A 15,440-nucleotide genomic window follows, 5' to 3' on the forward strand; every position below is an offset into this window, starting at 1 on the left:
GAGAGAAGTACAGCAGAAAAGTGGTCCAAAGGAAGCTCCTTTCTGCCATCTTCTAGATCAAAATTTTAGAAATATTTATGGCAATCTAAAATGATTGCCATCTTTTTGCCATCAAGAATTTGCTCTGAGCCCACTGATGCCATTTTCCCAAGCCTTCAGTGACAAACCTCAGTGTTTCCATTAGAATGCACTGCAGGAAGGGTGAAGCACCTCTAACTTTATTTTCATGTTCATGCAGACCATGGTACTTTCATGAAACTCTATGGCTTAACCCAGTGCCTCTGGAATTGTGAATAATAACATAAAGTAAAAAATGCTTTTGTGGTTAGTGGGCTCCAGGATCATTTCCAGTATTTAAATATATTTTGCTAAAGAAATAAAAATATGCTATGCTCTGTACCTGTCATCATAGCAGAAAACCAAATTTCAATGCTTGTTTTCCTTTTTATTTTAAATGGCCATTAAATTTAACTTTAGTGATACAAGTTATGCCTTTATCAAAAGGTTTTTTATTTGCTTGACATACCTGATGGTAGAATTAAAGGATCCTTTGCAGATTTTTCCTTTTTACATATATAGCCAAGTTTCAGCTCACAGGGCTGGTTTTCCCATTTAGCCTCTCTTCTGGGGTTTAGTACTGCACAGAGTTTTTCAGACTCAGGCTCAGGGCTTCCTTCGTGGGATAAAAACCAAATTATTTTTATGTTGCACAGGCTTTATGTCAGCAGCTAAAAGTGCAATTTACGGATCACCTTTTCATGTGTCAATTATGGGCTCATTATTTCACTCCTACAATTATTTTCTACCAGAGATAATGAAACGTAATTTAGAAGTACCCATCAAATTATTTCTTTTGATGCTTATTGCATAATTCACACATTTGATTACAGAACAGTGGTCTTTTTCGCATGTCCCTTTGCAGTTTGAATGCAGATTTGCTCCTTGCTGCAAGCAGAACTTCCTGACATTCCCTCACAATTGCTGTCTCTCCTCCGCCTGCCTTTTCCACCAACACCCCCAGAGTTTTCCCAGATGACCACTATCCCTGGGGAATGGTCAGTGTTTTCTCCTCAGAGAGGCCCACAGTGTGATGACTTACTTTTTTCCCCTTTCCCCACAAAAGTTACAAATTAATTCTGCAGTGAACGGGAAGTGTGTGGATCAGCTCATGAGCACAGCCACTCCTGGGGACACAGGAGCCCTGGGGCTGTGGGCTCAGTGACCTGAGAGCCGGCCTCTCCTCTCAGCCCTGCAGAGCTTGAGGAGTTTGACCAGTACAACAGAAGGTAGAAAATCTTCCACCAGACTCAGCAACTCTGGGCTTTCCCTTCATCTTCTGTGCAGGTGGCACCTCTGAGTCTTGGGAAGGCTGAAAGTTGGACTATGCCTGAATTTATTCAGAATTTGCTGCAACAAGCTGTTGCCATGGCAATAATTGACTTTCAAAGATAATCTGTCAATGCCACGAATGCTTGAATGAGAGGAGAAGAGTGAAAAAGCATAGGAAGTGAAGAGGAAGACTTTGCAAGAGCAATGCTCACTGGCAGCTGAGTCCTTGCAGGATGCAGGATCTGATAACCCTGTGCAAATTGTAGAGACTCAGAGGATTTCACTGGCTTGGAGGCATTCCCAGTACCATACAGCTCAACTGGGGTGTTTTATTTTATCTGCCTCTGATTGGAGATGAGGTTATTGAGGTCTTCTGCTTGAAATTGTGTGAGTTATATCTACTGAAGAAAAGCATAATTCTCAGATTATAATTCCAAAAATTGTTTAAAAAGATTACTACCTGGTGCCCAGTTAAAGTATCTGAAGGGAAAGCCACCACTCCACTGCCAGCCACTGTTGAGATTCAGACTGTTAAGCCCAATCCAGAGAGAGGAACTCTTGCTGTCAATCAAATCTAGATAACCAAAAGAATTTAATTTTAATGAGATTTCCTAGGAAAATGCAGCATTTCTAAAGTTTAGAAGAAGATAGTAAAAGTATGCCTAGTGATTTTTAAGCTCAGTACGGAATTCATGTTTACTGGTAATAAACTCTAAGGTTTTTTTCTGTAGATAGAGGGTAGAGAATTGAAAAAGGTTATTTTTCATATTTTATATATTTGTTTATCTAAACTTAATGCTGTTCTACAGTTATAGAAAAAAATAAGCTTTGAAAATTGAAAGATTGAATTTCTATTATTAGTACTGTTATATGTTTTCTTGCTTGAGGTGCAATTGATATAGGACCTTCATTCTACAGTGTACATAAATTTATAATCTTTATAAAATTTGTCTTGTATTTCAAAACAACTATTTCATTATATATACATGAAGAATATTGATTTATTAACACAAAATATAATCATGGAATGAGTCATATAATGTAATTGCCATATAATGGCTGTCTCCTAAAATGTTTCTTCTTTTAATTCCCTTTTCTGGGATTATTCTGGTGTTTTCTGAGCTTGAGCTCAATTTTGCTTATTTAGCTGGAAATCCTTAGATATTTTTTATAAAATAATAATAATAATAATTTCAAATATTAATTCCATGACTTACAAAAGTTCTATGGATAAAAAGCTTCATGGACCATAATTTTGTTATTTCTGATTAGTGTAGATACCATTTTCTTACATCAGCTATTCCCTGTAATGTGATTAAAGCACTGAAACATTTGTAATCAGTCAAAAAAGCCTTTCAAAAGAGTTTTTACTGAATCTTGCTTATTAGTTCACCTCTTAGATATATTTGTTCATGTATCTCCGTGACACTTAATAATTCTGCATTCTGCTGCTGACAGCTCTTCCTTGCTTGATGCCATGTGAGAGCTGACTGATGGTTTATCTGGTAGTAGGTTCCTGTCAAAGGATCTGTACTCCAAAATCTGTCAATGTCTGTGTGAGAGAAAGGTGATTTAGTATCTGAGTTTGTAATAAACATTTTAGACAATGTGTTATAGCAAAATTTAACTGCAAACTTGTTTGTGAAATAACATTTTGGAGCAATTAAGGCTCAGACCCACAAGTTACCTTGATCTTTGTTAAGAAAAAAGGGTGTGTTATTGAATTATCAGTGATAAGCCTTTCACCCTTTATTTGTACTTTTCCCTCCAAATTTAATATTCTCCAGGAGAAAAAGAACATTGTAAAGAGGTCAACAAATCAAAACTGTGTCTTGGTCACTGTCCAACCTGAGAACCTGTTCAGAAGCTCATAGGCTATGCCCAAGCTTATTCTTGGCTGGAACAAAACAAAAATACAAACATTTGCACTAATGAAACATTTCTTGTGAAACTATGCCATGACTAATCACATTTACAATGCTATAGGCTTGGGGTAGAGCAGCTGGAAAGGTGTCCAGTGCAAATGGGCGTGGGGGTGCTGGTTGATAACCAGCCAAAGGTCAGGCAGAGAGTGCCCAACAGCATCTTGGCCTGTATCAGCAACAGTGTGGCCAGCAAGAACAGGGCAGTGATTGCTCCTCTGTATTCGGCACTGGTGGGGCCACACCTCACATACTCATCTCAGTGTTGAGCCTGATTGCAATAAAACACCACTGTGAATGGCATCTCAATTTTCAGGTGATTCTATGCTGAAGAGAGTCATATTTAAAGCACACTGGATTTTCCTCAATCTTAACTACTAATGGACACACCCAGACAACTTTCAACCTTACTGTAGGCTGTTAGCAGGTAGATTTGTTACTTCTGTCAGGAACGTTATTGCATGAAAAAGACATTTTTGGGTAAAATTTAGGCCACTGCAAGGTTTTTCCCTTCAGCATTGTTAAGAGCATCTCAATATTGATACATGTACATAGCAGTGTTGTGTTACAGGGTCTATAGCAGCATGTGGGACTTACTGGCAGCTGGACAGAACCCAAACAAATGATCCTCATCAAAGTTGGGAGTTGTTGCACACCAGAACAAACCTGCCAGCAGCTGTGCACTCAGCGTACCATGTTCCACTCAACAGGAAGGGGAAGGCACACGGAGCTCCATTGGAATTTCCTAACAGTGTAAACATGTCTGAGGGGGAAAAAGAGAAGTTTTAATATAGCTTTGTGAATATGTGTGTCTGTACTCTCCATGAGACTACGTGGAGAAAGCATGACAAGTGTTACAGCAGCGTAACTGGGGAACTGCTGTCAGCAGCAATGTCTTCCACAGAAGTTTTTGGTAGGTTTCACAATTTATCCTTTGCTTCTGGGGTACATCATCAGCTGTACCAGCTAGAGATTGAGCAGTTTCATGCTGTAGACAACTATGAAAAAGCTGCAGTAATTTTTATCTCAGATATAATATTATATAATATATATATATATTAATACATATATATAATATGTAATATGTAATATGCAATATGTCATATGTAATATGTAATATAGAATATAGAACAATATAATATATTTATTTTTATCTCATATATAATTTTCTAAATATAATGCTATCTTTTTATCATGTGCCTTAACTTCCACATCGTGTGGCCTAATGTTGTGGGATTTTTTGGCATCTGAAGTCTCATAGGGCAACCGAAGGTACAATGCATGGATTTATTTCCTTACATTTAATACTGATGTATTAAACTTAGAGATTTTTTTCCCTTTCATCCAATAATACTAATACAATCTTGGTAGTAATAGTATGCAGCTAAATAAAGTGCTTTGGTTAAAAAGTCACAGAATCACAGAATTGTTCAGGTTGGAAGGGGTCACAGAGGGTCATCACAGATGGCCTCAAGCAGGGCCATCCCAGAGCATATGACCCAGGATGCTGTGCAGATGGATGTTGAATATCTCTGGTGAGCGAAATTCCACAACATCTCTGGACAATCTGCTCCAGTGCTTGGTAAAAGAAGTTCTTCCTCTTGTTCAAGCAGAACTTTGTGTGCTTCAGTTTCTGCCCATTGTGTTATTGCTAGGCACCACTGGGAAGAGTGATTAACACTAACAATTTAAAAAAACCCTACATCCACATTTGCTTTAAAAGTAAAGAACAAAAAATATGCACATTTTTTGCACACTGCATTCTGTCTGAACCTAAGCAGCTATTTTTCTCTAGGATGGAGTGATACAGGCCTGGATAAATTAACAAATCATTCTCTAGCCCACCATTGCCTCAGGGGGAAAAGCTGATATTAGGCTAAGGAGGGCAGAAAACAAAAGACCCTATCTCGATGGGCAGAAAAGTAGATTCACTAAAGCACCAAAAATAACCTTTAAACTTTACCTTCGTATCTTTGAGAGCACAAATTATCCATGGTACCATAGATCTTCCATTTATCCTTTGCCTCTGATCTTGTTTTCAGCACAATATTTTCATTTTTTTTGCCAGCACTGAGAAATAAATCTTCCCCTTGGATTGCCAAGGCTGCATTTCTGCATTCCCATTTCTGGAATTCACTTTTCTTGTTGCATGGGTACAGAGAAATTTTATCCTGGTTTCTCTTGTTGGGCACTCCCAAGCATTGTGCAAATGCCATGCTCATTAACTGATGATCAGAGACCCACCTGAATTTTTGTAAGTCACTGCTTTTCTTGCAAGCAGCTGTTGTGACTGCCTCAGAACTCTGAGCAATTAAACAGAACTTAGTATCCTCATTGAATATTAAGAATATTTCCTTGTCTGTAAAACAAAACATTCAGAATAACTGGTTAGGGTGAGCACATGGTAAGGGGAGCTTGTGAGGAGAAATATGTGTTTATTCTGTGTTGATCCCACTCATGTCAGGAGGCTGCAAGTTTTTACAAGGATCAAATGGCATTTTCAAGACACATTTCATTCAGGGAAGGAAAAGTAAGTACAGCTCAGTAAATACATGGGAACAAAATACAGGCGAATAAGAACACATAAACTACATTAAGACAGCTTCAAATATGTGATTTCAATAATGGAATTTTATCTTCTGAAATGCACATTTCATTCAAGAATTCCAAAAGAGACCTTTACTGAAAATTTGGAAGTTGGCCATCACATTCATGCCTTATAGATTTAGCTCATGTGATATACATCTCCATGGGGTCTTAATTGTGCTTAATAGAGTTAGTGAGTGAGCCTTCTGTGACCCTTGCTCCTTCTGGAATTTACATATTCTGTTATGGTTTGGGGATTTTTTGGAATTAAAAACCATGTAATGGTGACTTGTTGCCTTGCCTTGATCCACTATCCTTTCCTTAGCACATCTGTCATAAGAAGTCAACATAATTTGCACAATAAATCACAAGCATTGTCACAAGAACAATGACATAGATATAGATATTATATAGATACTGTAGATGTGGGCCTGTGCATTGTGAGTGCCACACAAGATAGTTTACACTCCCAAAGGGTTACAGGCAGCCAGGTGTAGTAATCCATAGAGATCAGTAAACCCTGCTGGGAAGGGCTGTCCAGAACTGCAACTCTGCTGTGGCACACAAAGCAAATCCTCCTGGGCAAACAGCTGAATGGTTCTAAAAATGTCAGGTAGCATGCAGCTCTCACTGGCTTTGGGTCATGAGGGATTGAAATTTGGACTACAAGGAATATTCTAGGACCTATAGAACATGAGGGCAAGGTTTTGTCTTTCAGCCTTCTGTGCCTCAAATTCACACCTGGAAACAGAGATGCAGCATCACTGCCATGTCCATCTGAGAGAACAGCTCACATGAGGCAGTGAGATTCCCCTCCACACAAAAAAAAAAAAAAAAAATTTTAGGACAAGTGTGGATGTTAGGACAAGCCAGTGTTGGGTAGTGAACAGAGGAGAAAATCTGGGAAATTCTGGGAGGGTGTGACGGAAAGAATAGTTTCTTGAGCTCTTCCAGAAGGTCCCTGTATTACTTTGATCAGCTCAGTAATACATAGGAGTTTCACTTCTGTAAATCTAAATTTGAAGCTGAGACTTAGTTTCTTCTTTCCTTGTCCATTTAGGCAAAAAGTTTTAAATATTATAAAGTCTTTAATTTCTTACTGCTCAGTAAATAAGTGCTTGGTATAGTCCCTTAAGTACCAGCTGTCATCCTTCATCAAATTTTTGATCTAATAATAGGAGTTCTTGCTGGAAACTGTGAGGTTTCTGCTTTTGGGTTGGGTTCCCAGCTCACAGAGCAGGAGGGAGACCCCTTGTTTGCACGGGGTGGTGCTGTCACAGCTCACAGGGAACAGTGTCTGCTTTTGGAAGCTGTGATATGTACCCCACTCCACAAATCTAATGAACTGAACTATAAAATAAACACATCTTTGAAAATTATCATCATACTTACTATGAAAGGGAGCTGGGATCTGTCTTTGGCCAACTTCAGAGCCTTAAGTATCCCTCTTATCTTTACTCTTACTGCTGTAATGGTATTTCCACAGCCGCTCTTGACTCTCAAATATTTCTATTTTTTTTTTGATGGCTTCTTCTCAGCCACATTGCTGCACCTTACATCAATCCACAAGTTCCAACACATCCCACAAAATCTCATACTAAGGCTAGGAGATACACATGCAACACCCTGTTTAATTCCTTTATCCTTTTCATTTTTTTGTCACCCTGTCACACATATAGACAAAGACTATAGAGCACACTGTGAAGTCCATCTACTTTATAGCAGCAAACATAACCAATAAATAAGTTGTACCCAAAAGGCAATCTTTACTCACAGATGTGACTCAGTCCTGACTCCTGATTCCCAGCTGTACCCCATTTTGAATATTCTCCCCTCTTTAAAAGTAAATCAACATCTCTGTTTCTGTTTTGTGGAAACTTCTGTGGACAGCTCCCATTTGCAGAAATATGAAATGTAGAGTAGTAAGTCTATGTGAAAATCTTAAAGATTCTGAGAAACCAGCAAGACAACAAAGATACCCACTTTCACATCCACTTTTGCAAGGGGATAGTAAAAAATAGACTCACCGAGTGTCTGAAAAGCAGTAGGAACAAATGAGAGGAAAACTAAAACTGTAGAAAAGGTCAAGATTTTCATTCTGCCTTCTTATTCACAAAGAGATGAGATGAAATTAATTGCTGCAGTAGAGGTCCTTAAAGAATCAATTGGTGCTGGGTCCTTCTCAGTTTTGGAGATTTTTAGTTGAAAGAGAAATCTCTGGGCTCTAAATAAGGAATATCCTGTCACATGTGGTATTTTGAAATCTATAAATTACAAAATTCAAACTTCGCATCTGAAAGTGAAGTTTCCATCCATTCAAATGCAAGTGGCAAAGAAGGAACAGTTCAAGATCCTTCCCCTGAATTGATTTTAACTTTCTTGATTCTGTGCTGGAATTGTAACATTCTGACCCTCAAAGACAAAGAAGCAGGGAGTGCACTTTAAATGGATGTATCTTAAATGTCAGATATATGTACCTGAGAAACTCAGAGAAAAAGATATGCAAATTTCTTAGCCAGAAAGATCTTCACTTCTGCAAAAGATATGTTAATTTAATTTACTGCAGTGAGTAATATTGACTATTTCAGTGTGAAAAATTAATCCCCACAGGACAATTTAATTTTGCTCGGTGACTTGACAAAATGCATACACCTGCCTTTATCTATCTGGTGCATCAGCTAGTAGACCTAGTGTGCTGTTATTTCATGTGAATTTATCTTAGAAGAACCAATACAAATTAGCCAAATCTTTACAAATCTTTCTGTGATTTTGGAAAAATACTGTTTTTCAAAACTTTCGTACTTTATTCTTTCTTTGTACCAAGCATAAATGAGACAAAAATAGAGAAATAGTTTCAAATTTTACAAGTGAGCTTCAGTCATTTATTAAGTGGAAAAGAACTACAGCTATGATCTACAATCCCTTAGTAATTTTGAAAAAAAGGGAGGAAAGAAATTCAGCTGAAATTGCCCTTCACATTTTCTCTCATTTTTCTTGGCTTTATTTTGAAGACAAATCCCACAGTATTTTCTGCAAGAGCAAAGCATCATTTAATAATATATAAGAAACTCATTCACACAATACAGTCTTTGGAGTTGTTTTACCAATAAAAATATAAAACATTTAAATAATGATATTATGTTGGATTTTTTTCATCTGTTTATTATTTTCATTTACTTTGCCTTTATCAGTAGCCATCAAACAGCACAGAATCCAGTTCCATATTCATTAAAAAAAGAAAAATTGTATTCTTTGTAACTTACACAAGGGCTAAAAAAGATCAAGACGACTGTCATTAAAAGTAGTTTGAGTAAAAAAATGCCTTTATTCCTCATTCTCTGCAATATGTTTTGTTTAATTGACATATGTCTAAATTTTCAATCCAATGTAACATCTCCTCTGCAGTTCTTATGCACTTTCTAAAGGTTTGTAATTCCCAGAAATCCTCAAGATCTTTCTTCCTTCAGAATGCCATAGACAACAGAGAATTCCTAGAAAACTTAAACATCTCAGTAAATCTCTAAAACATTTCAGTAGCAAGGCACTGTTTTGTATCCCACTCTCTTACTGGCCAGAATCATGGATGCAGTGCCCAGTTATTGGTCCATTTATCAGAGCAATGGAGGATAGTAAGCAAAGCTATCCTAAAATGAGTGGTCAAGTGGAATAAAACCAGGAATGCATTATTTCAGAATTTATTTGGCAACTACTTTATTTTATAGCTTATTTATGGATTTTTTAATAATATGCCTTGTTCACATTTCTGTGTCTCCTCCTGCCAGTGTCTTTTTTAAGGAAGAAGACTCATTGGATCAACAAACCAGGTGTCATCTCCACATGCTAATTAAACACTGAAATGTTATTGTGTAATATATAGATTGTTTATTTATATAGTCTCATGTTCATAGTTGATAAAAAACATTCAAAGTCATAGAATAAGACTGTATGTAAAAATTTATTTGTTTTGGAAATTCAAGTTGAAGTCATGAATGAAGGACATGTATTTGCATTTCACTTACAATACTATCACAAGGAAGATATTTGTGTATAGGGTATAAGAAAAGGGCAGCAATGTAGGCAAACAATTAATGTAAATCTCTGTTTATTCCAAACATCACTTAACTAACAGTGTGCATGCTTCAGAACAGTAAGGTGAGGTACTCTCAAAGTGCAGGAACTAGGGCTGCTGGCTCTGCAAAAAGTGCTCAGTGTTAGCCTTGACTCTGTATGTGATGCTGTCACAAATTCCTGAATAAGTAACCCATAACTTTAAAATCTAAATTCCCACTAGTTATTTTCCTTGCTTGCTTAATTAGCCATTTTGTACAGTTCTAAGTCAATAAATACATGAGAGTATTTATTGAGGAGCATACAGCAATTGTTCCTAGTCTTCACAAAAGGAATAACTGCCAGTTTTACTAAATAGTAAAAGTTACTTGCTACAGCTATGAAAGTTACATCTAAGAACGACTAAGGTTTCCTTTTGTTCAGCTATATTTTTTCAGCTTAACTATTTTAGTTTGGCTGTGTCATCCCATCAGACAACACTGTGTTCATTTTTTTCTTTGTTGCTGGTAGCATCACTTCCATTGTCCTCTGCACTTAGGGCACGGGTGTATTCCAGCTGCCTGCTGCTCTGCCTCACCTCTCTTCCAGTTCCACTTCCAGGTTTGATCTTGAACAAGAAATAAATCATGAAGCCCATCCCCAATAAAATTATGAGGACCAGAGTAAGTAGTATCCACATATTCAGGTGACCACTGGCTTTGTTCTTTTTGGCATCTGTAAATAAATAAAAAGTACATAGAAATGAATGAGCTGTAGCCACAAACAAGTGTAAGACTATTGAAAACTATAATTTCTTCCTTAATTACCAGGTGGAAAATCTATTATAATTTGTCTGTGTCAGTCTTCCTCATAGATATTACCAAAAGGAGGATCAGAGAGGGGGTGATCAATTTGCCAAGTAATTTGATTATTTTGGGTTTCCTAAGGGTCTTGCAGCTACTGATAAATTAGGTTGGGAAAGAATTCAATGTCAACTAAGTAAATAAAGCTCATATTAAAAAAAAAAAAAAGAAATATATATATATTTATAACTAAATAAATGGTATTAAATTTAGGTGCATATCTTTGAAATTAATTGGAAGGGAAAAAAATCCTACCTTCCACGTCTCCAGCTGCTTTAAGAATAGCTGTCAAAGAAAGAGACAAATGTTTAGTCAAAATCTAGAAAGGTCACATTTTCTTCCTGACAGTTTGATATTAGCAAAAGGTCTGGTAACCTGCACATCATCATCACTTCTGGAAACACATCTGCTAAATTAGGAGATCTGAAAAGACACGAAAGATTTTTAACGCCATATTCCCTTCAATAAAACTGCAGTGTTTTGCATATTCAATCCCCCTTCTTGCTTCTTTGGTAATAACCAGAACATCTCCAAGCTGAGTAGTAGTGGCTCCTGACTGTTTCAAGAGGACTTTTCTCCCTGATTAATTAACCTTACCCTTTCCACCGGCTCTGTTTCTTGTGGCTTCTGGGAAAACCTAATCGACTGCTGAGGACAGTTGAGCTTTCCTGTATCACACACAACTCTTTTGAGACCCAGTAGGTCTCGATTTACCATAATTTATTTGCATCTATAATTACACGTATAAACTCAAGCCTTCTTGTGCAGCTTTTCCCGGCTGTGCACAGAGGGCGCCGTCTGCAAGGCTTTTCCCGGCGGAGAGGGGGGGAGCTGCTGGATAATGCTGGGTGATGCTGGATGATGCTGGGTGATACTGGGCGATGCTGGGTGATGCTGGGACCTGCTGGGTGATGTTGGGTGATGCTGGATGATTCTGGATGATGCTGGGAGCTCCTGGGAGCTGCTGGGTGATTCTGGATCATGCTGGGAGCTGCTGGATGATTCTGGATGATGCTGGGAGCTGCTGGGAGCTGCTGGGTGATTCTGGATCATGCTGGGAGCTGCTGAACGATGGCTAGGGCTCTCCTCATGGGCAGTGGGAGCCCAGGGATGCTCCAGGAGCCGAGCAGCTGCAGCAGAGCCAGGGCAATGCATTGGGCTCTGTGTGTTTGTGAGCAGGAAGGAGAAGCAGCTGTTAAATTTGTCTAGAGCTGGCTGACATGGAATAAACACCCGTTCTGCTGGGGAAGCTGGTGTCAGGGAATAAATACCCTCTGTACCCTGGCATTGCGCATCAGGGCCACTCACAGTGAAACTCATCAAACAAAGTGTGTGGTGATAGTGAGTTTCTGCTTTCTGTCGTCTGGCAGCAGAGAACTGTCATTCAGTAGTGTCTGTTGCCTGCAAAGAAAACTAGGCATTGTCCTCAAAGCAGATTTTTCCTTTAGAGAGCATGCCCTGAACAGCGCTGTGATTGCTTCTTCCCCCACCAGCTGCAGGTTGGCTTTGGTGGGGGAAAGGACTGACCCTCAGGAACATCCTGAACCTTGGGGTTGTGAAACAGGGCAGGAAATTGGACTTTTCTGCAGAATTAACAGTTAAACTCCAAAATACCACATGCTTGCTTGGCTCACAATATTCTGATATTTCTACTTCCTGACTAAAGCAGATGGTGCTCAGTTATACAGAAATACAATATTAAAAAAAAAAAAAGCTAACCAAAACACTTCTACTCTTTTCAAAGGTCACTATATGCTCTCTGGATTGCACTTCCGCTCCTATTTAAATAGAATTGCTTCATCCATCTCTTGCTGGAACAGCATGTATCATAGTACAGCAAGAGGAAGGACAGCAAATTATTGATGCCACTCTTGTTCCATAGAAAGAAAATAGGAATTTCAGTAGAAAAAAATGTGTTTATGTTGGAGGAGAACAAAAAAAAAAAAAAAAAAAGGAAATTTGGATTTTTTGCAGGAAATATTTATGTAAGAAAATACAATGCAAGAAAATCTGAGGTTATGAAGCAAGAAATCATAAATAGGGGAAACAAAAAAATACACTTGTATTATTTTTGTCTGAACATTGAAACATTTGTGCCAGTCCTTTGCAACACTCATATCGTTCTATTACTACTGAAATAAAGCCATAAATGGAAAGAGCGAATATTAAAGAAGTCACTTACTCTTTGGTTTCTTACAAATAAAACCCTTTTGGGAAGAGCAGGGCAGGAAACTCCAGTAGCCCGTGGCTGCAGACAGCTCCACGCAGAACGCCAGCTCGTCCCCCGAGGGCTGCCCCTCTGCCCAGTTGACAAAGTCTAAGGCACTGTTGTCCTGCCAAAGCAGCTGCCCTGATGTGGCAAATGTTAGTATCAGTGCTAATAGATCCACAGCAAAGGTCTTCACCTTAGTGAATATTGACATAATATTACTTTCTCCAGCCTATAAAGTAATACTGCTTTCTTCAGAAATTCCATCTGTGGTTGGTTTTTTTTGATGCATTCTTGTCTCAAAAACAATATAATAGCTTTCCCAAGTTATGATTTGCAGATTTATCAGTTATAATAATATCACAGTTTTAATTTATATTTCTCTGTATGTTTGCCAAGGATATTAAAATTTCCAACTGAAAAATGTTGAATTTGGAATTTTATAAAAAAATTCTCAATTATTAGTTCATCAGCACTCAACGGAAATCAAGCAGCTTTTACTACAATACTAATCATACATTTAGTTAAAATGAAAACTTTTTTTTTCTATAAATTCTAAAAAAAAAGTTGATGTTTCAATGGGCTGAAAATAATCTAAATTAAAACCCTTTCTGACTGCTTGTAGTCTGATAACAGTGTTTTCTTCCAGATGCATATTTTCTACTGCATGCTTTAGCAAGCAGCCTAATTTTCTCCCTACAGAGTCACAGAGGAGCTTGATGCTGTGGGCTCTGGCTGGACTCCCACAGGTCTTCCCCAGCCAAGGGAAGATGGGAGCCATTCAGGACATTTTCCCCAATAGGAAAAGCTTTCTCAGAGACCAGGAATAGGAGACAACCTCTGAGATAACCTTCAGACTTAGGTCTGAACTCTACTTCATTTGGTTGCTTAAAACCTATCAATTTTATTAATATTTTTTTCCATTTAATAAAGTCTGTTTATGATTATTTATTGAACTTAAAATAATTACCGTTTACATTTCTGTATATTCCTATCCAGAAGCCACTTGTCTTGCTTGCATATAAATCTGCATGTTCTATTAAAAAGTTTGATTCATACAGATCTTCTACAGAAGCCAACATACCACCTATAAAAAAACCAATGGAAGATGATATCCCTGACATAGTTACAGCTTTTGAGGAAGGTTAAGGTTAATAAAAAACCTCTCCCACTGGTAGGGAGTAAAGAAGGATTTAAATAGAGACCACAAGCACAGACAGTGAGAGACCTCCTCTAAGTGAAAGACACACAGGCACAGAGAAGATGGAGAAGATGATGGCTTTTAAACACCAGGCAAGGTCCACTATGTTTTCAGGTGACTGGGTGTTATTGTTCATAGGAATGATGAGTGATTATTTATTTGTTCTTCATGGTTTGCCAGAATAATGTGTAGCATGAAATGCTGTGCAACAAACAAATCCGCAGTTCAAACCGATGTATTAATTTTTGTGGCAGTGGTGGTAGCGTAAGAGGGCTAGGAGGATGTAAAAAGGGATGAAATAAAGGATCCATTTATTTTGTCTTTCCTGGCCTCCTCAGACATAGATGAGACAGCTGATGAGTCAGCAGCAAAGGTGAAGGAGTGCCAAGGTTCTGCTCCTGGTCCTGGCCAGGAACAGATGCCTCCAAGGAGAGGGAGGGATGCTTCCCTCCCCAGGCTCTGCACTCTGCCAGGGAGCCTTGCTGGTAGAGCAGGGGCTACCAGGCAGCACAAGAAACCCCTCTTGGATCAACCCCTTTCAGATCACACAGTCCATGTTAAAAAATGAGTGATTGTTATTACGATATTTACTTTGCCTGTTGTTTAGAGAAAGATATGGAAAAGAAGGTATAAAGCCAGAAAGAAGCTGAATCACGTAAAATTTAAGATTTTACTAAGAAGAGAGATTTTGTGAATGAAGAATTATAACAAGAAACAAGCACAGCTAGAAAAATAGAGCAAGGAAATCACCTTAAATGCAACATAATTGAAAAGCACATAACAGTAAAAAATAAATGAGACATATATTCCTTATTTTTAATATTTGTAGATTTTGCATTGTTACTTTTGAATATTTTTTCAAGACTTCTTTTTAATGTCAAGATTGAAGTTCTATATTTGGGTAAAAATAATAATTACCTGATTGAATGCACTGAGTCACAGACTGAGCCCAGCTCATTTCATTGGCATTGAAGTTATAGCAGTGGCTTCGGAAAGGAATCCAAGATATGTGATCAGATTCAGGACATTGTCCAATATCCTGGGGGGGGTCAGAAGGAACTACATCTAGAGGAGATGAGATATTATAAATGCTTTCATTCAGTAAGGATTGCAGTTCTTCATATATGAAATCAAACATTAAAACCACCTTTTCTTAAAAGCGTTTAAAGTATTCTTTGGAACACAGAGCTTGAATTATCGGTGTCTAAGCCAAGAGTGATAAGGAGGATCAGGACTGGTCAGCTGTGAGAGGATGACTCAGTGTGAATCTGTGCACTTCTCTG

The 15,440-nt window shown here is 38.0% G+C and overlaps 2 protein-coding genes and 1 long non-coding RNA gene across 4 annotated transcripts in view; 1 reads left to right on the forward strand and 2 right to left on the reverse strand.

Annotated features, from left to right (window-relative positions):
- The window catches only part of LOC102062155 (macrophage mannose receptor 1), a 33,351-nt gene extending 25,305 nt beyond the window's left edge, over window positions 1-8,046 (reverse strand). The window contains 7 exon segments of the mRNA XM_005480300.3: window positions 527-673; window positions 1,790-1,903; window positions 2,723-2,881; window positions 3,849-3,919; window positions 3,921-4,014; window positions 5,215-5,610; window positions 7,865-8,046. Coding sequence (XP_005480357.2) covers window positions 527-673; window positions 1,790-1,903; window positions 2,723-2,881; window positions 3,849-3,919; window positions 3,921-4,014; window positions 5,215-5,610; window positions 7,865-7,934 — 1,051 coding nt within the window. The 5' untranslated portion in view covers window positions 7,935-8,046.
- The window catches only part of LOC113459739 (uncharacterized), a 168,794-nt gene that overhangs the window by 116,728 nt on the left and 36,626 nt on the right, over window positions 1-15,440 (forward strand). The window lies entirely within an intron of this gene.
- LOC102061986 (macrophage mannose receptor 1) overlaps window positions 8,754-15,440 on the reverse strand; it is a 33,628-nt gene continuing 26,941 nt past the window's right edge. Inside the window, exons 25-29 of the mRNA XM_014269497.3 lie at window positions 15,076-15,222; window positions 13,927-14,043; window positions 12,930-13,097; window positions 11,003-11,032; window positions 8,754-10,619 (exon numbers count right to left, since the gene is read on the reverse strand). Coding sequence (XP_014124972.2) covers window positions 10,375-10,619; window positions 11,003-11,032; window positions 12,930-13,097; window positions 13,927-14,043; window positions 15,076-15,222 — 707 coding nt within the window. The 3' untranslated portion in view covers window positions 8,754-10,374. The remainder of the gene's footprint in view (window positions 10,620-11,002; window positions 11,033-12,929; window positions 13,098-13,926; window positions 14,044-15,075; window positions 15,223-15,440) is intronic.

The sequence above is a fragment of the Zonotrichia albicollis genome, chromosome 1, assembly GCF_047830755.1.
Source record: "Zonotrichia albicollis isolate bZonAlb1 chromosome 1, bZonAlb1.hap1, whole genome shotgun sequence".
NCBI lineage: Eukaryota > Metazoa > Chordata > Aves > Passeriformes > Passerellidae > Zonotrichia > Zonotrichia albicollis.